The sequence below is a fragment of the Pollicipes pollicipes genome, unplaced genomic scaffold (genome assembly GCF_011947565.3).
Source record: "Pollicipes pollicipes isolate AB1234 unplaced genomic scaffold, Ppol_2.1 Scaffold_5724;HRSCAF=6776_pilon_pilon_pilon, whole genome shotgun sequence".
In the NCBI taxonomy this organism is placed as follows: Eukaryota; Metazoa; Arthropoda; class Thecostraca; order Pollicipedomorpha; family Pollicipedidae; genus Pollicipes; species Pollicipes pollicipes.
Window position 1 is genome coordinate 35805891 of NW_023596746.1, and position 27629 is coordinate 35833519.

General features: G+C 57.3%; 1 protein-coding gene across 1 annotated transcript; it reads right to left on the reverse strand.

Moving 5' to 3' along the window:
• Positions 1 to 5723: 5723 nt before the first annotated feature.
• On the reverse strand, positions 5724 to 25810 carry LOC119103984 (uncharacterized). Its single transcript, XM_037227697.1, has 8 exons — positions 25729 to 25810; positions 25304 to 25451; positions 15532 to 15723; positions 14056 to 14187; positions 8077 to 8368; positions 7620 to 7724; positions 6868 to 7131; positions 5724 to 6595 (listed from the first exon to the last, which is right to left on the reverse strand). The coding sequence occupies exons 2-8, from the start codon at positions 25424 to 25426 to the stop codon at positions 6489 to 6491; spliced, it is 1215 nt and encodes a 404-aa protein (XP_037083592.1). The 5' UTR covers positions 25427 to 25451; positions 25729 to 25810; the 3' UTR covers positions 5724 to 6488.
• Between the last annotated feature and the right edge of the window lie 1819 nt (positions 25811 to 27629).

The window sequence follows — 27629 nt, forward strand, 5'->3', positions numbered from 1 at the left end:
GACCCGTCTGGAGACCGTCTGCAGTGGCTCGGCCCTTGCTGGCTGCTCGGCCGGCGGCCGGTCCGGGTGGGCGGGAGTGGCGGGGGGGGGGGGGGGGGCTGGTAATCCCGCTGCGCAGCATTCCGCTCAATGACGCCAGACCGACACGGCGTGATGGTGTGGCGGCGTGTTCCGAGAGGTTACAAAAAGTCGAATGAATGGTGTCGTGGTGAACCGCCCCCGCTGACAGACGTGAGCGTGACATAAATCCCGCCGGTCGCACGTTTTATTTACAGCCGGCCTATGCGGGGCGGGCATAAATGGTCTTGGTGTTAGCGGAATCAGGAGTTTGATTCGCACAGGGAGCTCATATTCGGCAGAATCAGACGATCGCGTATATTTGGTCGAAGCTGGTACCAACGATAGCCCACGGCGCGCTGACGAGCCACCTTCAAAGATATCTCGCGGAAACTTCAAGTGGTGTGAACCCAGAGATTGCAATTTGAACCATTCAGCGTAGACAAAATGATGTTTGTTATATATGTATACATATCTATATGCATTTATATATACATTATAAGCATGGTGTGTACAAAATATGATCCGAACTGTTATGCAGTTTCCGAATATATGTTTAAAAACGGTCTAAGAACGAATGTATTAATATATTTTGGCCACTATCTGCTAAAGTTGACCTTCATCTCGTGCATTATTTCGCAACCTCGAAAACCTCGACCTCTTCAATGTTCTAAACAGCCGCTACAGATCACCCGCACAAGCGGAGCAAGCAATCAGACATACGCAAAACGCAGGCACGATATAAAAATACGCTCATAAGCATGTAATCATAACACATGGCAGCACCAAAAATCACCTGGCTCACGCTTCAAGCCCACAAAAGGGGAATTTCGAATATTGACGGGTGATGAGTCGAAACATGCCAGAACGAAAAAGAACTATGGGAACACATGAGACTGCGTCGAAATCCCTCGACTTCTCGCGCCGCATCGAAATTTATGACATTTGGAGGTCCTGAACGATCGATTAGAGCCTCCAACGAATTCAGTCCCCGAAAGTTGGAGGGTTGATATTCGACGCTGGTCATTATGAAACGCGATGATCATGCCCGGGCACCCAGGTTAACAAGAACTCTCGAACCCATCTACATCTATCTTAATTGGTTGCATGTCTCGATCGCATCTCGGTTAAAGCATCCAATAAGTTGTATGGCACACCCAGACACGAGTTCAGGTCAGGTCAGGTGACGACTGCGCAGCCAAAATCAAGTGCAAGTGGCACATTTCCAGACAGAATATGGCATGACGGATAAGGGGGGGGGGGGGACATTGGGGCTTTAAGACACAACCAGCTGCTGAGGCTATATGGCGTTGCCTGTCTCTCACCCTGGCAGGAACGGCGGGCATCGCGGGAAATCGGACCCCGTACCTCTGGTTTCTCAGATGTGCAGATATTAGCGCAAACGCGTTAACCACTACACTATCGGCACCCTGCATGACGGGTGAAAAAGTATCATTGACGTCTTCAAATAACGATTGGTTTCGTAGATGATCATGCCATAACATGATTAGTTTGTGCTGTAATGCATTTTTTCCCCGCTGTCTTCACCACGGAACTCTAGGACCTGCAAAATCACAACCACACACGACCCCTCGACCAAGCTCCCAGCATCCACGTCCCAGCTCTCATCACCCGCGTCTCAGCTCCCAGCACCCACGACCCAGCTCTCATCACCCACGTCTCAGCTCCCAGCACCCACGACCCAGCTCCCAGCACCCACGACCCAGCTCTCAGCATCCACGTTCCAGCTCGCAGCACCCACGACCCAGCTCGCAGCACCCACGTCGTCGTGAGATCCCTGTACCGAGTAGCCGAAACAAAACCGAAGGTGATTGGGCTGGCTCTTAGCGAACACATACAGATGGTCTGATAAGTGCGAAGTTACTCTTGTTATGCTTAAAAAGAAAGGAAAGAAAGATAAGTAAGAAAGTTCATGGTTTTCGGTATCATGAGCTCATTGCTGAAATCACCGAGCTTCGATGTACTGGGATGGCTCAACATGGTGGCCTGCCAGACATGACAATCGACAAATAAATCGATCAAATAAATATATAAATTCAAGTGATTTACGTTTCTATGAGTGCGGCCGAACCACTGCACTAAAAACTCGCACACTTTCGGCGGAGCTCCGTCCCAGCTTCTTCACCACACGCCTGTTTGGGTGATATGACCTACCTAGTTGACATCTCTTACGTTTTGTATTTGGTTTGGTGGCGATTAAGGCCGTTGAATCAGCATCGACCATAAGAGGGCCATAGGATGAAGGAAGGTGGAGAGTGGTGAGGCAACACTTGGGTGCCATTCGCTACCGAGACTTACGACATACCGTGCACAGATATGCCTCTCTGGGCTATGTGTCGGCGCCCGGACGCAGGAGCCCCTCCCGCCCGGAGCACATGAGTCTGGGGCACAGAGTTCACTCATGGCTGATTCATGGAGCTCGCCCGGGCATAAACAGAGCTTACTGAGATGAGGCCGATGGTGCAATTCAATGTGAAAAAGAGGGCAGATGCCTCTCTCGCTTTAAGTGATAGTGTGGTGTGTTGAAGACTAGTTTCGATTAGAGGTGACTATCGCTTGCTTTCTGGGGTTGACTCCCAGCGCAGCCATGCGTCTAGCGGTTTGTACGCGGTACATACGCCCACGCCGTACGGTCGGCTTCACGTTAACATCTGCTCTTGTTGCCGAGATCTGACATGAATTTTCGGCATGATTCCTTTGCTGACAAAAGCGACCTCCATTGGACCAGGAGATACTGTTTAAATGGAAATATCGAGCAATCATTGCAATACATCACACAATTCAGCAGGTGTATTGTGATATTGAAGGTCAGTCATTTCTGTCACAAAATGCTCGTATCGATGAAAAACAAAAGGACCAGGGTGTTTTGTTTATACCAAGTATAAGTCCTTGAAACACACAACCGCGACAAATGCAGAGTTTGCATGGTTGTGCTACATGAAACCCATATGACCAGCTCTGCACACTGGCCAGTGTCTTTGCCAGTATGATTTCCATTCTCAGGCAGATGGCGTTGTCCTCATGTCGCTGCGGTCCCTGGTCACCGAGGTCTGGTACCAAAGCCATACCGTGCTGTACAGCCTTCTTGCAGCCGGCCAGCTTTACAGTTCACATCTTATTGAAATAGGACAACCTATTTTTCACGGTGCGATTTTTGTTGAAACCACATCTGATCAAACGGCCCGGATGAAATAGGGGGGGGGGGGGGGACTTGCAACTCCCTAAGGTTTTTGGAAAATGCTTCTCCGACACGTTGTGCAATGGCGCTCAACTTTTCAGTAGCCTATGGGACAACCATTGCGCGTGTTTTGACAGCAGTGTCATGATGCTAGTTTTTCTGATTTATGAGAGGCGAAAATTTTTTATGAACACAGCACGTAATCTACGGCCGGCGCCGGCGGCGGGCGGCAACCGACGATGACGTAGAATGGAGCCACATGTCATAAATGTATGCTCAAAACGCGTACAAATATACACAGCTGTACTCGGAGCTAAACAGGAACGCGCCTAGTTAAGCTTTGTGCTGTCACAAGGCATGACCTCGTAGGTATGATCTGAAGCTAAAAAGTGCGGTTTGCTGGGAGTTTCGACCTTTGATCTGCCATAATGGGACCAATTTTTGACTTAACAACGTAAAAACTGGTACCGATCGCGAGATCGTTTTGAGCCCAATCTACTGAAGTCATTAAACTCTATCTTTATCACGTTGGAAACGCCACGGGGTCGCCTTAACCTCCCCCCTTACCAGTCCGCGTCATGAAAAACGGCCAATCAGGGAAGGGCTTAAATGTGCACGTAACATCCACAATCCTTCAAAGTGCGCTTCATGTCGCTGAAAACTATATGCAGCTGAGACCATTGGCTGCAAACCTACGACCCTGTTGCGTGTGGCGGTCTGTCGTCGGACCGGGTCGTTCAGGCTGGAAACCGTGGCACTGCTCGAGTTCCCCGACTTGGACCGCTCCCTGGGCCTGCGGCGCCTCGGCTGGCGCGAACCGCGGCCTCGCATTACAGAGTGCAGGCGTGATTACCGAATTAACCGGCAGGAGCTACGCACGGGAGCCCAAGGCCACTTCTCGTTATGAGTTGCGGCAGAATAGCACAGTGGCCGTACCTGAGGTCCTCATATCAGACAGCCTCGGTGTTTGGGGCTTGCGGCTGACTGGCGATGCCCTTGAGGGGCGGGATCTGTTGAACTGAAGTGCAGTACAGCAGACATTTTGTGCAAACATGTTGACAAACTATGCCCTGACGAACTATTAGGCATCGCAACGACATCGTAACCATATTTATAAGGCTTAAAACGACACGTCACACGGCCACAAAGCACGGACCTCCGTTCAGAACGATCGTGCTGTCAAAGCAATGGCCAGGTCGTATGGTCTCTAATGTATGGCCTTCCGACCCACCCACCCGTGGAAGGGTGGGTTCGAGTCGCGTTAGACCCACGCTGTTTACCCTTGACTGCGATGGCCTGCGGCCGGTGACAGGTTCGGAATGATCATAATATTTGCTCATGTCTTGTGAAATTTCCAAGCCCATCTGGAACGCCGGTCAGGTGGCTGAAGGTCCTTGGTTTTAAGTTGACATTATGCTTCGGCGCTGTGTTCAGAGCGCTGCTGCTGATGAGCTAAGTAGGTGACCCGCAGAGACCACCCGGACAGTTTTTCAGACCGTCTCAGAGGCAAGCTGCCTGCCTCAGACTGCCTCAGAGGCCTCAGAGGCCTCAGAGGCAAGCTGTCGACAAACGTCGGCTCAGGACTGGCCTTGAGTTACACACCCAGTCTGCCCGCCATGGTGACAAGGCCATCGCAGAGGTGACACGAAACATGGCTACGGGCCTGCGTCTACAAAGGCGCAACGCGCCTTTCGGAGTGCGGGTTTGGCTTCGACAGCAGCAGCGGCATCGCCTGCTGGAAGGGGTGTTGTTCCGTGTGTACAAGCGCCCCCCCCCCCCCCCCCCCCCACTGCCCTGAGCGACTACAGGTCGTGACTTCTGAATCTCCTCCCCGGTGTGCTGACCTCCGTGCATGCTGGGCCATGTGGTGGACGTTTTGAACCCATGAAAAGAATGGCCCAGCTGGAACCGCTTTATTATTGGCCGTCGGCGGCCGCTGATGTGCAGCAGCTTTGCCAGCGATGGGACAAGGGCTGTGCCCGTAGCTTTCTCGTTCCGCGGCCCTGTGCGCCTACGGGTTGATCTACGACTCTGAGCCCTAGGGAAGGATTTTAATCGATGTTTGTTTCATCTGCCGGTCACATCTAATGACAACAAACACCCGGCAACAAACACCCGGTCACATCTAATGGCAACAAACACCCGCTTGTGTGCTTTGATCGCTTCACGCACCGAGTGGAGGTGTTACCTGTCATGCGTACTGTAACATGTGGACAGCCACACAATGAAGGTAGCGACTAATCCCGAAAATCCTTCATCAGGTGACGAATGTTATGCATTCAATCACCTTACATAGGTAGTATAACTGTATTTCTTTTGTCACACTAAGATTTTCTAACATGGTTCGCGTAGCAGACATTGTAAGTCTTCATCGCAGGTGTAACGCTGTATGTAATTTCCAAATCCCCTCAGACCAAATCACCGTAGCCGGTCGATGGCGGCTTTAGCTGAACAAGGAAACGCCGGCCGACATTGGCGGTTTATTGTTAACACAGAACACTTATCACATTGTGTCATAGGTTAACGAACATTAAATAAATGCGTAAACACGACACAAATCACGCACCATGCACGGGACAATAAGAGATTATCCTGAACAAATTTTCGGAAGGTTGGGTCTACCCTTAGCATGCAGGGACAGACAGGGACAGAGGGTGAACAGGTCAAGACCAAGGTCACCAGCAGCTGAAAGTTCACTACACCAGCCGAAAACGCGCCTGGGATATCGTGAAACACAAACAAGTTTGGAATACCGGCGCATGCACAGCCAGGAAATGAGCCAACAAATCCGCATTTTCGCGCTTGATCCTGCACAAAGACTTGGCTACCCCATGCTAAACACATCTAGATATCTGCACGTTGTCCACCAGCGTTTGGCACCTGTCGGCAGGTGACATGGTGAGTTGTGACCTGGTTAAAAGCCTTTCAGATGAGCGTCCCGCAAACCGCGGAGCATTGCTCCAACTTTCCATGCCTGCAGCGGCGGGTGGCCTGTGCACAACTGCCACCACACGGGCTATCACACTCTGGCACTGTCTGGGCTCACCGAGTCTTCAGCCGAATCAATGGCGACGGAGCCTGGCATCCGCAGCAGGCGTTCAGTTCGCAGCGCGCTGAAACCCTGGAAGCTCTGATGAACCGGGTTCAGTTGAGTAAGGTTGAGTTGAGTCAGGTCCGCCTCATCCTCGTCCAGCTGGGTCAAGCGCAGTGTCGCCGCTTCGCCGCCGCCGGCTCAATGTTCGTACTGGGCCAGGTAGGCTGAGCGTCGGTTTAGGAGCGTAACGTCACAGCTGCGCCGGTTCTGAACGCGGTATTCCTGACGTAGCTGCGTGGTGCGGTCTGAGGAGGAGCATACCGGCCGTCAGGGAGCTCGCACTTGGAAGACACGCACACGAACACTGCCGCTGACAGCACCGGCTCAAAAACTCACGCGCGATTGCGATTATCTGCAACGATTTTCTAGCAAAGATGTTGCACTAGTTCCGCCCACATGTAAAGAACTTATGAAAAATCACAAACACCGGCGGTACGCCGCGTAGCGTGCCGGTCTACCATTACAGCCAGTGAAGAATACATGCACAGACCGACGCCGTCAAGGGCGTTTCACCCACCCTTTTTGCGCATCACCACATCGGTCGAGTCGCCAGATCCGTCGCAGACCATGCTCTGCGGCCGTATTTGGTCTCCGTGGACGCCGGTGGGCGTGCGGCCCCGACTCCGACGGCGTACGGAGCTGGTCCGCTGGCCGGTGGTGCTGCCATCTATACCGGCGCCACGGGAGAGGCTAGCGCCACCTGGGCCACCCCTCAGCTGCACGGAGGAGCCCTCGGAGCTGCTGACAGATGACTTGGAGGGGGTGGTGGAAGGAGAATGACCTGTCGAGCGTGGAAAAATGGTAATCTGATAAGCTAGAAACTAAACATGGGCTTGGTAGACCTGCACGTTGAAATCTTTATTTAAAAACCCACAAAATGAGACGTAGCTGACATAATTATTTGTTAGGCCAATTTCTTAATTTGCATCAGCTGTGACGGCCATATACCACTCTCCTACCATCAGAATAAATGGTCTGGCGGGTATTTGAGAGTGCGTAACACGTCCTTTCTCAAAACCTTACGTCAACAGGATCAACCCCATCACGGTCGATTCCATAATTAACCCACATCATGAACCCGAAATGGGAGTTGACCCATAGTTGTGCTATGCTGTTTGAAATCGGTACTGCAGGCCACCCATGCACTGCACGGTGAAACCGGAATCCCTTCCGCTGGAACGGAACTGAACACAAGCCTCAGATGAGCCACTGACGTGAGTGGATGCCACCTGTATGCAAAGACGACAAATGCTCCAGGAGAGCACCAACCTGCTGAGTCGAGAGAGTCATTGTGTCTCCGAATGATGTTGCTGCGACTTATGACGTCAGTGGAGACTTGATGACCGGGGCTGTAGATGTCAATCTCGGGCATCACTGCAACAGAGGTCACGCCAGTTTGCTAGCACCCTTCGATCTTCTCAGCTCAACCTAATGTACTGCATTTTAAGCAGCATCGCATGTAGCATGATAAAGGGCCCGACGGTTTCCTGCTAGTGCGGAGGTTAAACATCTGAAGGAAGAAAACATGACATCACCTCACATACTTGCTGTTGTCTCAACTATGGACCACCACGACGGAGGCAGCCGCTTCCATATATCCAAGCCGAAGCCCCATCTCTAAGAGTCATAGACACAGCGTCTCCCAGGCAGCGCTCCCTCCGTCGGAGCTTCGGCTGAGACGGACCGCCTCCCCCCCCCCCCCCCCCCGTCTCGTGCTGCCACTCACTCGAGTGCCGGTTGAGACGCTTCTGGCTGGCGTAGTGCAGCTGACGCCTCATCACGACACCGGCGTCGAGCTCGCTCTTCTGGCGGCGCATGAGGCGGCCGGCCGAGCCGCCGGCACCCCACACCTCGCGCTCAACCCGCTCGCAGAGCCGGTCGATGGCCGGGCTGGAGTCGCTGAGTGCTGGCCGCGCGCCGCCGCCGACCGCTGCCAGCCCCAGCGTTGACAGGTTGGTGCTAGAGAGACGCAAGTAGCGCCGCCGCTCGCGGCTGCTCTCGGACGCCTGCTTCAGAGCCTGCAGAGGGCAGCGACGGCTGGCGTCAGAACGGTGGCGAGGACAGGGCTATGTCAGTGCCGCCTGCTTCAGGGCCTGCAGAGGGCAGCGACGGCTGGTGTCAGAACAGGGGCGAGGACAGGGTTATGTTCGTGCCACCTGATTCAGGACCTGCAGAGGGCAGCGATGGCTGGTGTCAGAACAGTGGCGAGGACAGGGTTATGTTCGTGCCACCTGATTCAGGGCCTGCAGAGGGCAGCGACGGCTGGTGTCAGAACAGTGGCGAGGACAGGGTGATGTTCGTGCCGCCTGCTTCAGGGCCTGCAGAGGGCAGCGACGGCTGGTGTCAGAACAGTGGCGAGGACAGGGTGATGTTCGTGCCGCCTGCTTCAGGGCCTGCGGAGGGCACCGACGGCTGGTGTCAGAGCGGTGGTGAGGACAAGGGTGTGGTAGTTATGCCATTGACAGCGCAAGTTAGGCGTGGCTTCTTTTAAAGAAACTTGCCCCACTGTTTTGCAGGAATAGGCTTGGATCAATAGTCTTTGTTAAACGCAGCTTGTTGCAAAACCCTAACCCCAAAACCGGAAGGAGAATTTCCAGTTCACAAAACAGCCTGCCGTAGTGCAACTATTTCAATCCGCTACGCAACGCCGTGACATGGCCGGCTCTGTTTCAGCCCTGTTTCCTTGTTCAGTTACCAGCTGATTGTCAAAAACGGCCCACAGAAGCGCGTTTTCTTGGATGCGAACCCAAACGCCGGCCACTCTTTGGTTGTAGCGTCTAACACTCCACCAGTTGTGCTGCAGGGCCAGCCGCTGATCGATAAACGACGACAGAAAGACAACATAAAAAACATGACAAATGACCTTGTATAGGGAGGGATAATGGCAAATATGCAAAATGGGATGTATAGCAAAGAAGGCACTATGGAAAGATGACGAACAGCATGGATGCAACGAACAGTCGGTTCAGGTACAGCACAGGGAAGGCTAGATTGGCCATGATGCGACTCAGTGGCGCAGAGGACAGCAAACGCCGCAGACGGAGGTACAAACTGCGCATCACCTTTGCTTTTACGGGATGATTACGATTTTCTCAATAACAATGGCATGACGGTACAAAACAACAGTTTGCTTTCCTGCAAACATTCCAGTGAGAGATCAAAGGCCTTTCGTTAACTAGATGTTTGATGCAGCCGCGTCGGGGCTCCATCTAGCGGATCCAACTCCTCCACTGACCACAAAGGCTTTAGATTCGATCACAAGCACGCGTCATCGGACCAGGCGAGCGCTCTGACAGCTCCAGAGCGATGACCTCAGCGCGCCGAGGGACTCATGACCCTCAACCGGGAGAAGCGTTGAGCGGCCGCTGACACAGTTTGACCTCTGCAGAGGACGGCATCAGGGTCGCTTTTAGCCTCCGCGCAAAAAAGTTTAGCCTTGCATTAGAATGCGGTGCTTGTCAGCAAACAAAGGCGGAACACAAGAAACGGCGCCGCAAGCCAGGCAACCAGATCTCGTGCGAGATTTGTTGGTTGAAGTCCAATACCGAATCTTTCTTCGGAATGTTTGAATGATGCATCACTCCAGGAACAAACAAAGGCCAACATATCCCGCTAATGACCAACGGTGGAGAAGTGGACTGATCGCGGCATATCTATTTGAATTCCATAGCCCCCAACGCTACCGGACGAAGGATATTGTCAAGGAAACGGCTCACACATCCAGAAGCAGCATGATCTGAGCGATGCGTATGTCCAAGTCAGCGAGTCTATGATTTCCGATCAGGCAGTCCTTGCTCGCTAGTCATGCACATTCCTTTTCAGATTCGGCAGCGGTCAACTTTATCAAAGTTCTGTTCACTCGCGTTGATCGTCAGACAACAGCCTCTTCATAAGCCAGCATGTAGATCAGTCAGCCGTGGCCCCTGCGGTGCACCACCACAAACATCACCATCGTTCCATGTCAGCATCTGACGCTTAGTCGCCTGTGTGGCATGAGGACGCGGAGTCGCTCTAGGAAGGGGGCTTCCTGGACACTCCAGCCGCAGAGTGGCAAACCCTGGACAATGAGCAGCATTTAATTTTTGTGGCATCCCTAATGACATGAAAAAACGGCTAATCCTCTCTGCAAGCATAGACCGCTGTCCCCAGCCAGTGCAAAGGGCTAGTCAGCCAATTTTGTCGCCATGCTTTAGAGGGTATGCTACTTCTTAACAATGCGTCGTCTTTGATCGGCTTTCTGTTACAACGATCTTCATGTCCGGTGGGAAAAACCGAAAATTTTTCGGGAATGGCTCAGTATTTTAGACCTCATTGGAGTGCACAGAGGAGTACAAAAGTTGCGACGGTGATGATAAAATGTCACCTACGCCACCGGGGACTCTACAGCCAGCTAGAACCAAACACCTAGCGGGGAACCCTCATCAGCACTTTTCTCAACCGTCGCCGAAGAATGACCCAGACGTCAGCTGGCACCCAGGTTGTCCAATCGTCGCCTACCCTCGGGCGGGCTGTGCGCACGCGGAGCAGCACAGGCGGTGCGGCAGAGCGGTGCGCACGGGACCGGTCCGTCCGCCCTCACCGCATGCCGGGCCGCCTTTTTATCTAACGGGCTCGGCGGCGATGCTATCGACGGCCGGAGCGGCGCGGCGCCGCTCAGAAACGGGTCCGATCTGATCCGATCGGACCCGATCACACCGCCCCGCGGCAAGCTGGCCTAGAGCGGCCGCCGACGCGCTGGCGGCGCCACTGTGCCGGCGTCGTCGCGCCGGAACTGTGCACTTCCCATGAGACGGAACTGGGGGCTGGATCCATACCGGGGCTGCGTGTCCCGCCGGCGCACTGCCAGTGCAGCGGACAACGGACGGGTCCAAGCAGTGGCTCGGCCCCGTCGCGGGTCACGGAGGTCACATGGCGGACGCCTCGGGCGCATAACCGGAACGGCAGGCCGCCGGGCCGCGCGGCCCGCCGCTGCCGCGGCACCGACGCCGCACTACCCGGGACGACGGCACTGTTGCAGGGGGCGACCTCCGCGCCTCGACCCGGATGTCTAATGGAGCGATGAACGGGACTGTGCGGCGGCCGGCGGCCGGCGCTGCCCGGAACGGCGCCGAAGACAGCCTCGCCCGCGCGCCGGTCGTCTGCAATAGGGCGATTCCCCGCAGCGTGGGAGCGCCAGCCGCCGCCCGCCAGCCGTGTCACCGCCGCTTATAAGGAGGACCCATGCGTCTTGTCGCCGTCCAGCAGCGAGCTCTGTCGGTCAGTGTCGAGTGTCACAGGCTGACAAAGGCGCCCGTCTGCCACCTGAAGCGGACGTCATCCGATCGGTGGCGTCCGCCGGCGCTGCTGGCCCAGGAGCTGATCAGGGCCAGCGCCAGCTCAGCGGCGGCGACGCTACCGCCCGCCGAGCCAGCCCCCTGCGGCCCCTCCGCCGGTCCCAGCCCAGTGCGGCCTCTCCCAGCCTCCGCAGTCACTCCCAGCCGCACCCACATCCTCTCCGGAGACAGACGCATCGTCGGCCGCTGCCGCAATGACCGTCCCTGACGTCACGGCGGCCGTAAATATTAACCAGCGCCCGGCTAAATGGCATCGGAAGTGATTCCGCCCGGCTCGGGGCGAGCCTAGCCGGCTTTGATTCGCTACACAGCACCGATCCATCGCAAGCGAGGCGATTCCAGTAGCCGGCCGGCTGCCCGGCTAATGCATAGTTAAGGCCGCCCGGCGTCCATAACTTCCGATGCTGAGCCGCAGTCATGGAGCGCACAGGACACGGCGGTGGCCGCGGTCGCCCTGGCGTGCCACAGGCGCCGTCTCCGCTGCTCCGGCTTTACAAGGACGGAAGTCCGCGACTGGAGGGGCTGACCGGGTGATGAGGAGCCGGCGGACGGGACAGACGCATCCGCACTGGCGGATAACCGCACCGCAGCGACGTCGGCCCTTATGCAGAACTGCAGGCCACTCAGCCTCGGCGTGAAGTCGAGGCACGTCTTGAGTTATGACGTTCTGCTTCCTAATGATCCATTTCGTGAAATTCATGGCATACAGTTTTGATGTAAGTTGCGGTAAAACTTTCTAACTTCGGAGGTTAAATAGAACTACCAGGATGCTTGGCAAATGGCTGCGCATCACATTTCATATGAATGCCCAAGCTGCAGAACAAGCTGAGTAGCGCCGCGGGTAGTCAAGCGAAGGCTTCAGCTAGCTAGCTACGGAATGAGGACTGCAGGTGACAGCAGCTGATGCTCTCACGAGACTTCGACCGCGCTGGCAGGTGAGCGCCGCAGCCAGCGCACACTGCTCGGGAGCGAAATAATGCGAAACTCCGGTCAGGCACTTAGGCACAGAAATACATCCAAGTAGGTGCAAAAGATCCCTCGAAACAAAACCTCTCTCCAGGCAAACATGTGACCGCCAGCAGCGCTGCAAACGAAGCAAGTCTGAAACAATTTGGCCTAATAAGACAAGCGCCCAATCCCCTGGGCCAGCACGCAATGAAACATGTGACCCGCGCTGGACTATTCCCGGCGGCTGGAGCTGGCCTGCGGACCACGTGCCGGGTCCAGCGAGCCGGGTCCGCTCCACCGCCTGCTAAGCCCGGACAAAACCCAGGCCAGGCCGCTTGCAGTCCGAACACACAGCGCCACGGACACCGTCAGCAGCCAGGAAGTGCGTTCTGCGCTTGTCGCCAGCCGCAACCCGGCGCTAAACAGTCCGCCGCTCCGCGAATCGGCCCCTACTCAGACCCGGCGCACAAAACATCGATAAAACGAGGTCGGCGGTAAACAGGGGCTTGCAGCTGGCGCCGCTGATAAAATGGCCGGTGATGACACCCGCGGCGCGACGCCGAACGCGCCAATTACGTTAGCCAACGCTGTCGGCGGGCGTCCATTGCTGGGCGTGATGAGTGTCCAGGAGCCAGGGCCGAGGCGAGAGACGGCGACGCGGCGCCACCCCGCGTCGGGCCGGCTCCCGGGCGGGTCACGACCGTGTGAAGCCGCGAATGCCCTTCGTCTCGTGCCACTGCGGCGGTGTTGGAGAGGCCGGCTTGCCCGACGACAACAGAAAGTGAAAAGCCTACATCCGTGGCAAATGAGAAGTCAATGTATGATGCCGCGAGACGGGTAAGAGTGAAACTTCCGGGAAGGAAATCAGGCTCGGGCTGCGAGGTCCCGCGGGGTTCTACGAGCGCGGACGGAACATGCCACTCAGGGCACGCAAGCACTCAAGCTCAATAAATTGATAAGCGGCTCTTAAAAGCTCTGCAAAAACTGCTGCCAGATCTGATTGTTTTTGCATAATCGTAGTCAGCACATACACAAGAAAACCACAATTCGCTAGACGGCGACGCCATGGCGAATTGGACGACTAATTGCAGCTGGGTCATCTATGTACACTCTGGTCATGTCGGCATCTTTTTGCGGCTAACCTAATCACAAACGTTACCGACTAAGTGGCTCTATTGAAAGTCGGTACAGGGCTTGGATTTTTCTCTGCGTCGTTACGCAACAGCCAGGTGCGAAGGCTGACCATTATACCCAGACGTAAATGTATCTGACGCTAATACCAGACTACATTCATCTAGGTCACTGAATGAAGGGCCAGTCGCCAGATAATGGCACAAAACGTGCAAGCTAATGACACTGTCAATGTCGGAGGTCATAGCCGACGTCGCAAATTGGCAACATTACAGCAGAGCAACATGACTCACCTTGTACCACTGGTCCAAGACGTCTTGCGTGGCTCTGATCAGTATGCGTCCCTCGCGTGGGTCGCAGATGGCCACGGCCGCCTGGCCCCGCATTCTCTGCCACTCAATACCGGTCAGAGAGGCCAGCGGCAGCTGCGGGTCAGGTCGGGTCAGGCCACCTTCATAGAGATCAGAGACAGCTGCGGGTCAGGTCGGGTCAGGCCGCCTTCAGAGAGAGATCCGAGACAACTGTGATTCAGGTCAGGTAATGGGTCGAAAGGGTACGAACGTGACATCAACGTGACGTTACCGTGTGGGCGATATGGATATACTCAAAGGGAGTTAAGGAACATCGGCCGCATCGTAACTCGGCCGCGCTTTGGTGTGGGTTATTAGGCCGATGTGAAACCGGATTTGCAAACTCGCAGCTATTTCGTTACAATAAAATATCGTGGGACAAATGCCTAGCAATTTATGCAGGACGTAGTGTAGTACTAGACGGTTTACTCCGGTCTACAAGGCATGACCACCTGATGATGAAAGAAATATGCTGTAGCGAATGGCACGCGTCACGTTTTACGAGTGCCGTTAGATCCGGGTTCTACGACTACGATTCACACAGCGAAATGAAAGCTTATCGAGTTAGCTCACCACAATCGCAGCAAACGTATGCGAAACGAAGGCGTGAGAACGGCACAGCACATGCGCATTCGTATGATCGCGATGAAAATGACAGCCCTCACGGGCGACGGTAACAGACATCGTGGTTACACAAATATCTTGCACAACCCTGAGCGCGCTTCGCGGTTCTCAGCCGCCGTGGAACGGTGCACCCACGGCTGCACAAAGGCCGGCGCCGTTCCCACCGGGGAGCACCCGTCCCACGAGTGGTGCCGCCCCCGCGTGTCACGGCCGCCGCTCCCCGCCGGAGGTGGCCACCAGGAGGCTGTTCAATGGAAACGGCGAAACGCGCCCCCTTCTCAAATGTTCGCATGCGGAATATGGATGTGAATAAATATTGGCATGAATTCGAGGTAAGCACATAAAAATAAGGAGACTGAGAACTCACGACGTTGTTTCATGCCAAACAATAATTTGTGTGCATTTGCAGCGCGCTAACTGGATCTTTTAGCAGAAGAAATGAGCTGTGCCCCACTCCCAGGACCAGATACTGCATACCCTCCTGGCAGTAGTCTCCGCGTTCTCCCCCACTCCCAGGACCAGATACTGCATACCCTCCTGGGAGTAGTCTGCGCGTTCTCCCCCACTCCCAGGACCAGATACTGCATACCCTCCTGGCAGTAGTCTGCGCGTTCTCCCCCACTCCCAGGACCAAAGACTGCATACCCTCCTGGCAGTAGTCTCCGCGTTCTCCCCCACTCCCAGGACCAGATACTGCATACCCTCCTGGGAGTAGTCTCCACGTTCTCCCCCACTCCCAGGACCAGATACTGCATACCCTCCTGGCAGTAGTCTCCGCGTTCTCCGCGCCCGTACCTTGAACAGGAAGGCCCCCATGTCCGAATACTGGCTCTTGGCCTTCTTGAAGCAGGAGAGGTAGTCGGCGGTGAGGATGAAGTAGCGCTCCTTCCAGTTCCAGCGGCTGAGCAGCGTGTCCTTGCAGTACCAGAGCACCGCCTTCCGGAGCGTGCAGCCGTCGTCGGCGGCGCCCTCCCGGCCGGGCGACATCTGCAGACGGCAGACGTCACCGTCAGGACGGTGCAGGCGCGCGGCGCCGGCGGCGGCGGCGGTGGCGTGGCGCCGTCCGCCGGCCACGAAAAACGCAATAATCTGCTGGCGACGGCACGAGTTCGAGGACCGGCTCAGGACTTATTTGGTCGTGTGAGGGGCCGTCGACGCGGGGCACACGTACTGCCACTGTGAAGGGAGTTAAGGAATGCCGCGATTGTGCCGTGGGACGTCGAGTTTGGAGGTGCTTTACTCGGATTGCGGACGTTTGCTGGCGTTGATTACATCTCACTCCCGCAGGGCCCCTGGCGTAAAGCGGCAGGAGCATTGTTAGGCTTGTTAACGGCTGAGACCTGTGGAAAAGGAGTGCGGTTGCTCACAATTCGGTCGGATTTGCTCTCAAGTCTGTGCGATTGCATGAAAAGACTGCGAAACTGGACACTGTTAATGTCGTTAAGACGAATAACACGCATGGAACTCCTGCTTGTTGTTCTGTCCACTTTCTCCATGACGATAACAGGAGCTGCAGAGGGTAACATGTAAGGCTCAGCTTAAAACACTGGCGAAACCAGATTACTCAATCGCTGTAGCTCAACTGGTGGCTACCAAAAATCCCGTTTAGCTTATTGACAGCAGATATCGTGAAAAATATGTGACTGTGTACAGCACGGCAATATTATCGCATAGATACAAGTTACGCCAATAAAAATAAGTAGCTCAATGCTATAAAATACGTTAGTGTGCCCAGCTCTCATCCTGTGATGCTTGGCGGGTATATCAGGCAGCCACCATCACAGAGCATGGTCAGACCAACGGCCTTTAGACTGCGGCTGTCGCGACAGAGCCATTGCAACAGGAACACAGAACAGCACCCTGCTGTCAACAGCACAGAACAGCTGTCAAGTCCGGCCCGTCGCTAAGTCCTTCACGCCAGTCGATTTCACGCCCCTGGGTTACGTGTATGTTGTGAGTGCTTCCGCGGTGGAGTGGGCAGCCCGGATAAGTGGATACCGACCAGTGCCGATCAGACAGTCGTAGGGCTCGGCATCAATGGCACACCTTAGCCTCTCATTCAAGTTGGTCAGAGCGCCAGCACATTGCATCGCTGCAAGGTGAAAACTCACCATTTGGCCACTCGGAAGCAAATATGAGCGTTTAACGTTTGTTTGCCGCGGTAAAAGGGCAGTCGACCGTAGCACTGCCATATTGGTGGAATCGAAGGCCATGCTAAATGGTCGATGAGTCACCTTGGAGAGCGAGTGACTAACATTTCCTTCCTGTCCGGGTCAGCTCGGGCCGGCAACGCACCGACTCAGCCATTCCAGCCATTCACCACAGCCTTCACTGCAGCTCGACTGCGACCCACCAGGCCGCCCTGACCGCGGAGGATGGGTCCGGGTGGCAGCAGCCGTTGCCAGTGCGTGACCAGCACACATCGCGATAAGTGCCGAGACCCCGGTGCAGCCGGACTCGACTCCATGCAGAGCCGACCGGTGGCCTTCGGTGGTGGCCCACTAACCGGGTGGCACCGCCGCCGCCGGTCCTCTGCACGACACCGAGATTCGATCGCCGCTACAGTCACGGGCGAGTCGGCATCGTTCGCAGCTTTTAGCCGGCAGCGAACAGGAGCCACGACCACACACAGGGGTGAAGCCAGCCCCCTGGTGAGAGCGGACGCCGCTGTGGTCAACACTTCAACACAAGTTCGTCCCATCTCGGGAGCATTCTCGCAGCGGTTGATGAGTGTGTTATCTGGGATCTGGTCGCCCGTCCCGTCCCTCAGCAACGAGCCAGCGCCGCGCTGGAGGGAGCCGAACGCCGTCCGAGAAAGTCGCCAACAAAAGGTGGCATCCGCCGATTGGGTCGGTATTGTCTTCGGGCGAAGCTGTCACCTCGCGCGGCCGGCGCAACAGAGATAGCGCGGCGAGGCTCGACGCCAGGAACCCGAGCCGTCGTCGGCGTGACGCCCGTGAGCACGGCAGAGCCGCGCAGCTTACGGCCGTGGCGATCTGACAGATGAGAGCGGCGGGAGTCTGACAGACGGCAGCCACGCTCGGTCGCCCCGGCGCCGCCAGCCGTGGCGGCTGCCAGATGAGGAGACGTCGGAGCCGTCCCGGCGGCCGATGAGGCAATCGCACGGCCGTTCTGAGCCGGCAGACCGCCTTCGCCGTCAGCCACATTGCTTGACGCGTCTGCGGTCAGCTGTGTGGTTTGGTGGAGCCGCTGCCAGTTGGTTTATGTGCTGACGCTTGGCACGATCGACAGCGTGACAGCAACAGGCTGACGACAGAGCTGATCGCTGACACCATCATCCGCGATTGAGCGATACCAAGGCGTGGGCAGCAGACAGGCCAGAAACGGAGCTGGCTCTGGGACACGGCTATGTCAGACGAAAGGACACGCACGATAGCCCAAACTGGAGGCCGGTCTGACAGGCTATAACGCTTTCTCACGACGGCACATCTCGCGGAGAAAACGCCACACGAGTAGCACCCACCCAGGGACTCGCAGGCGCAGTTGGTAAACCATAGCTGAGCAGTTCTGCGGTACTAGTCAATGTGCGGATAAACTATGGGGCTGCTTGATTGGCCTATAATTTACGGTTCGTGATTGGCGTCTTCATACGCTGCATGCCGACGGGATTCCTCCAGCCCATAGATCGACGACTATCGGCGCTGGCCCGACCATCCGAGGCGGCCCGCGGGCGTGAGCTGCGGCAGAACCTGCCTCGGCATCCAGCCCGGGGCGGCCGCTGATCGGCATCTGCAGCTCATGCAGGAGTGCGGCACGCGGGCTCCTTGATGGGGCCCACGTCGACTGAGGCGGATCCCCGGTGCGGCATTGGCTGGTGACCTCTGCGGCGCGAGACGACATCGCCTGGTTGTAATGCGGCTGGAGGACGGCGGGGGCCATAGGGCAGCGTATTCCTCTCCGATTTGCGTCCATGGATTCTCAGTCCAAGCTGCAGCAATTGCTATCTGATTGTTGCATTTGGACCGGACCGTTCATCTAAATTACAGCGTGGCTAAAGAACACCAGTCTCATCCAGCCCATGCAACAGGCCATAGGTGAGCGTTACCGTGCTTCCGACCGGGGTATCAACGCCTCGAGCAGGAGACGCGGTGGCCGGGGTGGGAATTGGCCAGGATGCAGTGGCGGTGGCGAGGCTCTCGTTCTGGTACGCTGCGCCTAACCGACACTGTCGGAGACACGGGAAGGTAGGAAGTACAATCAGTTGGATGCTGGTCGAGAGGCTATGATAACAGCCAACCTGAACTTTCGGCCGAAAAAGCCAGAAAGAAAATCGGCATCATGTTAAGCTTGAAAATCAACCAAGCTGCAATGAAGTGCTCAAATACGCGATCATTCTGCGCGTGCTGAAATGATCAAAGGGGTGCGCAGCCGCACACCCAACCGGCAGCAGAGTAATCCGCCTGTTGCCCAAAAGCTGCCAATTTAGTTACAGCTGGATATGAGTCCGCCGAGAACTAGATACGTCGATCAACAAACTACCCTGTTCAACGTAACTACATTACCTTCATTAGTATGTTGAACACGCCAACAGCTGTCCAACTTCAGTGGATCTAGTCGGCGAAATATAGGCTCATAGCAATTCTGTTATGAAGGCACGATAACAAACATTCAGAGTTCGGCGTCGCAGACAAACTCTTACCCGTTATTACGGACTGAAAAGCTGGCTTCGCTTTGAATTCACAGTTATTCACTCAAACAATAACTCTGGCTGGGGAAATGCCGACTGAAAACAGACGATGCGTGAGACGCGGGAGGGCGGGATAAATGCATTAAATGAAGCGGGCTGTCGTGACTGCCCTACGGTCGATACCGTTGTCGACCGCCGCTGTTGCCTATGCATGCGTTGCTTAGCATTGGCGCTAAACACCGTGCGCCACCACGTAGTTCCGGTAGCAATAATCAGTGGTCAGTGCTGTTTTATAATGAGTCCCCTGCCTTTTTTGCAATTCTGCCCATCGAACCCAGCCGATAAGCCCCAGCGATGGCCCAAATACGTTTAATACGAACAGGTGCCTAATGGCTTTTCGCAGAGTCGTTCCAATCTAAACATCAGACGCGGACAAATCCCGGTACGCACGTGTTTGTTCGCCGCCCGTGGCGGCGGCGCTTCTTGCCGGGCCCGTCTGGCGGAACCAATCTGCCGGCGGGCTGGGAGGGAGCCTCCGGCGCGGCTCCGGCGCGTGTCAACACGCGCTGGCGGCGGCAGGCCCGGCCGCACCAGACGGGCACAGCACGCTGGCAAAAGTTGGGCAGTTGGAGCCCGTGTGCCGCATGTGATGCAACGCCATTCTTTAAAAGCATGCATTTTAAGTTATTGCTTCCTACAAGTGCATTGGATGCAATCGCACTCAACTTCGTGCAGGTGGGGAATTATTTGCACAGGTAGTTTCTTTCGATGGCTGATCTTGGCGGAGCTGCGAGTTCGTAAATGGGTTGCAACGCAATCTGCGACTGCCACCGATCGTAGCACAACGTGAGTTACAAATGCATTGCAACGCAAACAGGACGTAAATAATGCGTCCCGCATCGCTCCCCCTCGTTCACCGCTGCCAAGCAAATATCGTATCAGCAGACTGCTCTATTCCAGCGACAGCATCATGCTCTTCGACCTCTTTGATGGCCGAGAGAACCAGGGGGAGAGTGTGGAGGGGGGGGGGGGGGGGGGAGGGGTGCGAACGCCATAACGTTCTGGAAATTAAACATTGGCCTATGGGAATTGACTGAAAACAAATAAAACAGCCCATTGCCTCTTTCCCAGCTCACGAGGATTTCCATTGCCCCTGCCTCATTGTCTCTATCCAATTGTTGACCGCTCTCTATCCAATTGTTGGACGTTGTGGTGACGCATCACTTGGCACCAGCCACGCCACACGTGTGGAGCCTCGCGCGGAAACAGACGGATGCTGTGTGACGCTCTGCATGCCGCCCCGCGTCGGCCGAAGGGCGCGGGTCGGCCGGCGTCTGCGGGCCCGCCCGGCCGGCGGACGGGGCCGGTAACAGACGGGGCCGGCCGGGGCGCGCAGAGTCAAGGACGGGCCGCTGACGGACGGGCAGACCGCGGCATTGAAAATCAGCGCACATTCTCCAGGTGGCGTGCCGGCTGTGCACGCAGAAGATGCGTCGTGCAGCGAGCCCTCAACAAAGCCGGCGCCGCTTTTGCCCGAGAGATGTGCACGCAAAGGATGCGTCGTGCAGCGGCCCTGGGCAGTGGCGGCACAGGAGCGCCGCTCCCACCGGGGAGATGTGCACCGAGCGGGGGAACTGGCGACCGGTGGGCTTCCCGGCCTGCGACCGCGTCCCGGTTCGGTCATTTTTGTTGGCATAACGAGCTTGATAATTATCAGCACCGACCCGAATGTCGGGTTTAATGAAGAAGATAGCATCACGTAGTGTGTATTTTTTTCGTCCGTGGACAGAATGAAACCAGTACAGGATGTGTCCGTGGTGATTACTCAACTGGCCCATCTGCAAAGCACGACTGGGCTTCCTCAAGACTCACCCTACCGTCCTTGCGAAGAAATACGTGAGCCGCGTACAAAGCCTCCGTTTGTGGCCAACTAATCATCCTCATTACACCACGGACACGGCAGCGGCAACAGCCGTCCGATGGCGTCAATTGACCCAGCGCCACACTAACCCATACCGCCGCGGGTGTGATCAGCAGGAAGTGCCCGCCGCACGACCGACCTCGCCGTCGTGGTACCGGCCAGAGGGGCCACGGCCGGCCGCGCGCGGTCAGGAGACACCGCCCGGAAGCCATTTCCAACGGACGGCACCGCCTGCATGCACCTGACAGCTCTCTGGCGCACTCCGGGCACACTGGAAGTGTCCTCCTCGAGCGACGGCCCCAGCCGAAGCGGCCGCCTCGCGCCTCGCGCCTCTCGTCCAGCCGGAGCAGGGACGAGCAGTCGTGGCGTGATAGGAATAGAAGCAGGCCCTCTCCTTCAGACGACAATTATTGATGATTGGACGTCGCGCTCGACAAATGGGACACTTGTTTACGGGTCGAAACGGAGGCGGCCGGCTTGAAGTGAGCGGGATTGAGTCGGGGTGCGCGACGCCAGCCGCATTCGAAGGGCCCACTGAAGGCAGACAAACAGAACCCAGTCAGCCGTGACTCGACTGTCGCAATACCACCGATTTCGCGCCACCTTTCCGCGCCAAACCGATTGGCGCCGCCAGAATATGGCGCCGGCCGCCGGCCCGTCCCGCCCTTTGTCGGGTTACAACACTGCACGAACCAGAGGCGGTGACGGGTGGCCGCGGTCCCACACGCGGCGCCGCCCGCCGCGACCGCGCAGGGTCAACTCGTGTCGGCGCAGCGGGGCGGGGTCACGGGGTGAGGCGCCGCTTCCACGCCGGGTCACCCGGTGAGCGGGGTGCTGGAGTGCAGAGCGGGGTGCTGACCGGGTCAGCGGATGCGGGCTGTCGCAGTCGGAGCCTCGCCCACGGCTGGCTGTTCATTAACTCACGGCGACAGTCGGGCGCCCGCTGGCGCGGCCAGGAGATGAGATCACAAACACGCGATCACACCTGGAAAGTGATGGGAGTTTTCCACACGCTTTTATCTCCGGGGCCCCGCATATGACTGATACCTGACGTTTAATAACGCATCGGCCGTGAACGTAACGTGCGTATCTTCCAAATCGGAACATGTTTAATCGGCGTGTTTTCGTCGCTATGGCCCAACTGGGGCGTGATTATCAAACGCCCCCCGCTGGGCATAAAGCGCGTGGAGCAGATGTGTCCGACACATTTTAGGGTTGTTTCGTAACCTCACGGGTGCCCAAGCTGTGTTCTGTGCATACCTGGCACATTGTGCATTCACGTATATAACCAAATGATGCATACCTGGACAATTATCTTGAACAATTGCTATGGTATTCGACGCCTGCTTAGTAGTTCCAAGTCTGTATACCCGATCCCCAGCAATAATTGTAATGCATTATTCTGCAACACCTCAACCAGATAGCTAAAATGGTGATCGCTGAATATGATAATCTTGCTTGGGGCACATGTGCTACCTATGTTACGCCGTTCCACATTGACCCAGCATGCTGCTTCAGGCCCCCGTGGGGCGCATCGCCCTGCTCATCCGAGCACGTAAGCCGCGCTGTGCCATCTCCATCGGCCAACAGCATTCTAAGCACGTTGGCGATCGAACAGGGGCGGCGCTGGCTTTTACGGGTACGATTCAAAACATCGCCACCGGAGGCTGCCTTGTTTCACCGGCGTACATCGGCCGCAGAGGGGACGAGGTCGCCGCCGACTCCGCGGGGTCAGGCGGCCACCGGCGCCGGCTCTCCTCAGACGGCACATGCCGACGTCTCCAGCGACAAGGCCGCACGCTGACGGGCGCGAGCATGGTCCGCGCGCGCCGCGTCGCTTTAGCCGCTCATTACGAGGACGAGCGGCAGAACACGCGCGCGGTGCGCCAGGTTCGCCGCATGCCCACGTGACAGGGCGTGCTATGCCACCGGAGGACCCGGACGATCGTCTGAGGCTGCTCCGGCGGGGTCCGGTCACCGCGGCCCAGAGCCTGGCCGCTCCCGCCCGGCCGTGCCGCACCTGAGCCCGGCACCCGGCGCGCCGCCGCGTCGTTGACACAACACGGGTCCGGGTCGAACGCGTCGGCCACCGAGGGTCGGTTTGAATTTGAATCGGCGGCCGGTCAAGTGAGCCCGGTGGCCGGCACTTTTTCGCCGACCGCCGCACCCGCTGAGGACATTCCACGGAGCCCGCAGCTGGCGTGGATGGCACGCCGCACGTGGTGGCACGGAGCGCATACGAATGCCGGAGTCAGCACCGCCGGCTCGAGCGGTGGCCGCGCACGCGGCGAAACGGGCGCCCATGACCGGACCAGCCCGTGCTGACCCCCGCGTGAAGCCCCCGCCCTCTCCCGGCGGGAGACGAGGAGTTGTTTGCTGACGGACGCCCCCTCACCTCTCTGGGTGCCGCCAGTCGGGGGAGCGCGCCCGACGGCGGCCACGGACAGCTGCCACCAGCAGCCCTGCCCAGCTTCGGAGCGATGATCTGCTCAAGTGGCTAATGGGCCGCGGAGGGGAGCTCGGAATGTGTGGAGCGCTCGCAGGCGTGGAAGACGAAAGTGATGGCATTCATGCCTGACATTGGGAGGGCGTTGCCGCTTGGCGCGCTGAGAAGCGGCTGCTCCCCAACAATCCGCATGGAGTGAAGTGGTCTCCCTCTCTCTCTCTCTCTCTCTCTCTCTCTCTCTCTCTCTCTCTCTCTCTCTCTCCTCTCTCTCTCCTCTCTCTCTCTCTCTCTCTCTCTCTCTCTCTCTCTCTCTCTCTCTCTCCTCCCTCTCTCTCTCTCCCACTCCCTTTTCTGTATTCCAGTGGCGTACCGTTTTAATCTCGACCTGAGCCAACAGAGCATGGCATGGGTTCGCCAGGTGCACTGCTGACCTTGCCTCGTCTTGGGGTGTGGAGCCGTTTGCTCAACGCTTTAACGCCTATCCTGCTAGCAATGCGATAATGGACCACGCCAGGATCTTTTCAAAGCCCTGTTGGCCAATTAAGCTGGTATGCTACCGGTTAGACCTGTATTCAACCACTACAACCTGCGAGACAGGAAGAAAGCAAACGGTTGAACAAATGAGCGGTAAGAAAAAACTATTAGAAAGCGAGGGATACGGCATTCGCTAGTGTATGCAATGAGCACAGGCACCATGTGGGGATTATTACACCACCTGTTCATTATGACAGGAAATATGTGAAACAACCTAAGCAAGGTAAGCCCTCGGCCGTCGCACAAACCTCCAATTTTCGGAAGACCTAACAATGTGTGTCTGAACCACAGAAAATGTTGCTGACGATTCATATGTGCAGCACAGAACATCGAAAGCTACGAATGGCACTTGAATGCACAGTCAGTGCAGTGTAATGCACTCAGTGCAAGTACAAGTCAGAGTCAGACCAAACTCGGTACGACAGTGCATGCTGGATTTACCACTATAGGACATGCATTTAATAATTTCAAGCTGGACGTTTCCATTGAATTTCGTATTACTTGAATTCACTCACACCAGCCTACCTCCGTCTCGAACGGAAGAAGTGGTCACCGTCCCTCCTCATTAAACATCCTTGTAAAGCCTAGACATCTGCAGCTTGCAGCACTGTAATATTTGGTCAACCATGTGCTTACGGCAGTACCAGATTCAACTGAAAGCATGATTCAAAAGGGGAAGAGACGTGGTTTTCCCTTCGGGTTTGCACTCGATGAATAATCCCAATATAAGACAGCTCTGGCAGCAGCCAAGCACTGGAATTTACCCCTCAAAGGAAATCCATACTGTGAGTCATAAAGCAGGCTGAGGAGAGCACAGCGTCAAAGGACACACCCCTCGCGGGGGCCGCTCAGCACCCTTGAGGTACGCCCTGACCGGACCGGACGTACCTCTCTCTGTCCTCGCAGTGGCTACACAGCACCATTGAAGCACACATTGACTGGTCTGAACGTACCTCTCTCTGTCCTCGTGGTGGCTACACGGCACCCTTGAGGCACGCCCTCACCGGGCCGGACGTACCTCTCTCTGTCCGCCGCTGGCCGGCCCGTGTCGGCCCAGCTCGGCGTGGGCCATCAGCTGATTGTAGCTGGTTAGGTTCATCGGGGCGGGCCGCCGCCCCGGGTGGTTTTTATCGACCAGCATTGCTCGCGGTCCGCCGAGTATCGACCTGAAATGGCGAAGCGAACTGGTTAGCTCTAAGGCCAGACATTAAAGGCCACTCGTGGGCGAGGAGACGATATCGGCGCAGCTGCAAACAGGCGCGATAAGCGAAAAAGGGCACGCCTGTCAGCGGGCCGGCAAATTCTTTGATTTATGAAGATGTCGCCTTCTTATTTTCGTCGGCGCTATCATCTACCACGCGCCGCTCTGGATTTGTGATAAGCCGGCCACTCTGGAGCCCAAGAGCTGCTCGATCACAGACCCGCGACAGCCAGAGGACTCACCGATTATCCACTCTCTACAGTACGCATGGAACGTCCGCACGCAACCGGCACTCCCCGCCCCGCGCCCACGTACCACCGGCACCAACTGATCAGCCGGCTGGGCTGCGGCAGCCGACCAGCGCGGCGACCGGCCCGCCGCCTGGCGAGCGATGGCCGAACCTGGCGGCGGAAGGATGGCCCGGCGTGACGGCCGCGGGCTGCCACCGGTTGGCACCTTTAGCCCGCCGCGGCCGGCTCCCACGGCTAATCAGCCCTCCGGCTAACGACCAGTGAAAGTGCTCTCAAATGTGGAGCAATTAAGAGTGCGAAATCGCTTCCCACGCCGCGGCGGTCGGGACGCGGGTGCGGCGCTGGGTGGCGCGCGGCCTCCACGAGAAGGTGCAATCCCGCCAGCGATCGCTATCGGACGCGACGTTTCATAACAGAAGTAACAGGAGCCACGTTGCGACACGGGCCGCTCCCGTCCGTCTGACCCCGGCAGCAAAAACAGACGACGCCCGCGCCTCCCGCCAAGCGCCCGATGTACGAGGGCATGGCGGCAGGGCTGGGCGACGTCGAGCGGGATTTATACACAGCGGTGCCGGACGGAGCCGACACTGACGCGAACATCCGTCTTGCCGACTGATCCCGCAAAGTTGAACCGAGCCGCGGCCCCGTCAAGCGTCGGACCAACTTCCCCCGAGTTGGCCCCGTAATTTGGTGCCGGCGCCGCAGGACGACGCACCAGACCCGTCGTTGTCCACGCTGCCGCCGCCACCGGCTCTCATCGGCCTCCGGTCTCGAGCTCGTGACGATCCCAGGCGAGTGCCGCACGACCCGTGTCTCGGGCCGCGCCGATACATATTCAGGAGGTGAGCGGCCGCACGCCGAGACAAAGGGTAGCGGTGTCGGCGGGGGGCCGGCCGCCGGCGCCCGCCCCGCGCGGCCGACCGCTGACCCCCGGCCGTGTAGCGGACCGTACGGGCGGACGTCGTCCGTCACGGCCCAATCCCACACTGCCACCGTCCACCTGACCCCGCCCGCAGGCGCGCAGCCACTGAACGCCAACGGTAGCCCACTAAACACACACCGCCCTGCACCAGCCGCACAGACGGCTAATGGTATAACGACCAACGGCTGGTTTCGGCCAACACTCGTGCAGAGATCACGCTGCCGATCGTATGCATTCCTGAACGGTGGCGCTGCGAAAAATCCCGCCCGGCAGGCCGTTTCCGAGGAGGCTCGTGCAAGGAATTGGTCGCCGGCGCGAGCGACCGTGCAGGTGCGCCACAGTTCGGGGGGCGCCGCGGTCGCCGAGGCCTGGCGGCTGTCGTGCGCGCATTCCAGCCGACTCTAATGAATGGAGCGGGCGGCCTCGGCACTGTCGGTGGCCGGCGGCGCACCTCTGAGCGGCCGGTGCGAGCGTGTCCGCCGCCGCCGCGGCTCGGCCACCCGGGCACTGCTGGCACTGGAGGACCGCGGCCGGCCGAGGGCCGCTGACAAAGGACCGCAGCCAGCCGAGGGCCGCTGACAGAGGGCTGCAGCCAGCCGAGGACCGCTGACAGAGGGCTGCAGCCAGCCGAGGACCGCTGACATGGCAAGACCGCGGCCAGCCGAGGGCCGCTGACAGAGGGCTGCAGCCAGCCGAGGACCGCTGACATGGGAAGACCGCGGCCAGCCGAGGACTGTTGACATCGGAGGACCGCGGCCAGCAGAGAGCCGCTGACGCTGGAGGACCACGACTGTGCGAGATCAGGCAGACCAGTCACCATCAGAGATGAATAACAAATAAAGCGCTAAGGATTTGGATGGAAGGGACACGCCCCTGCACTCAATTTCTACCAAAAGCGCATGTTTCACTCCATTGAGGGGCTGTGTGTATCTGACGGGGAGGCCGGCGCACCCCAGCCCGGCGGATCCGG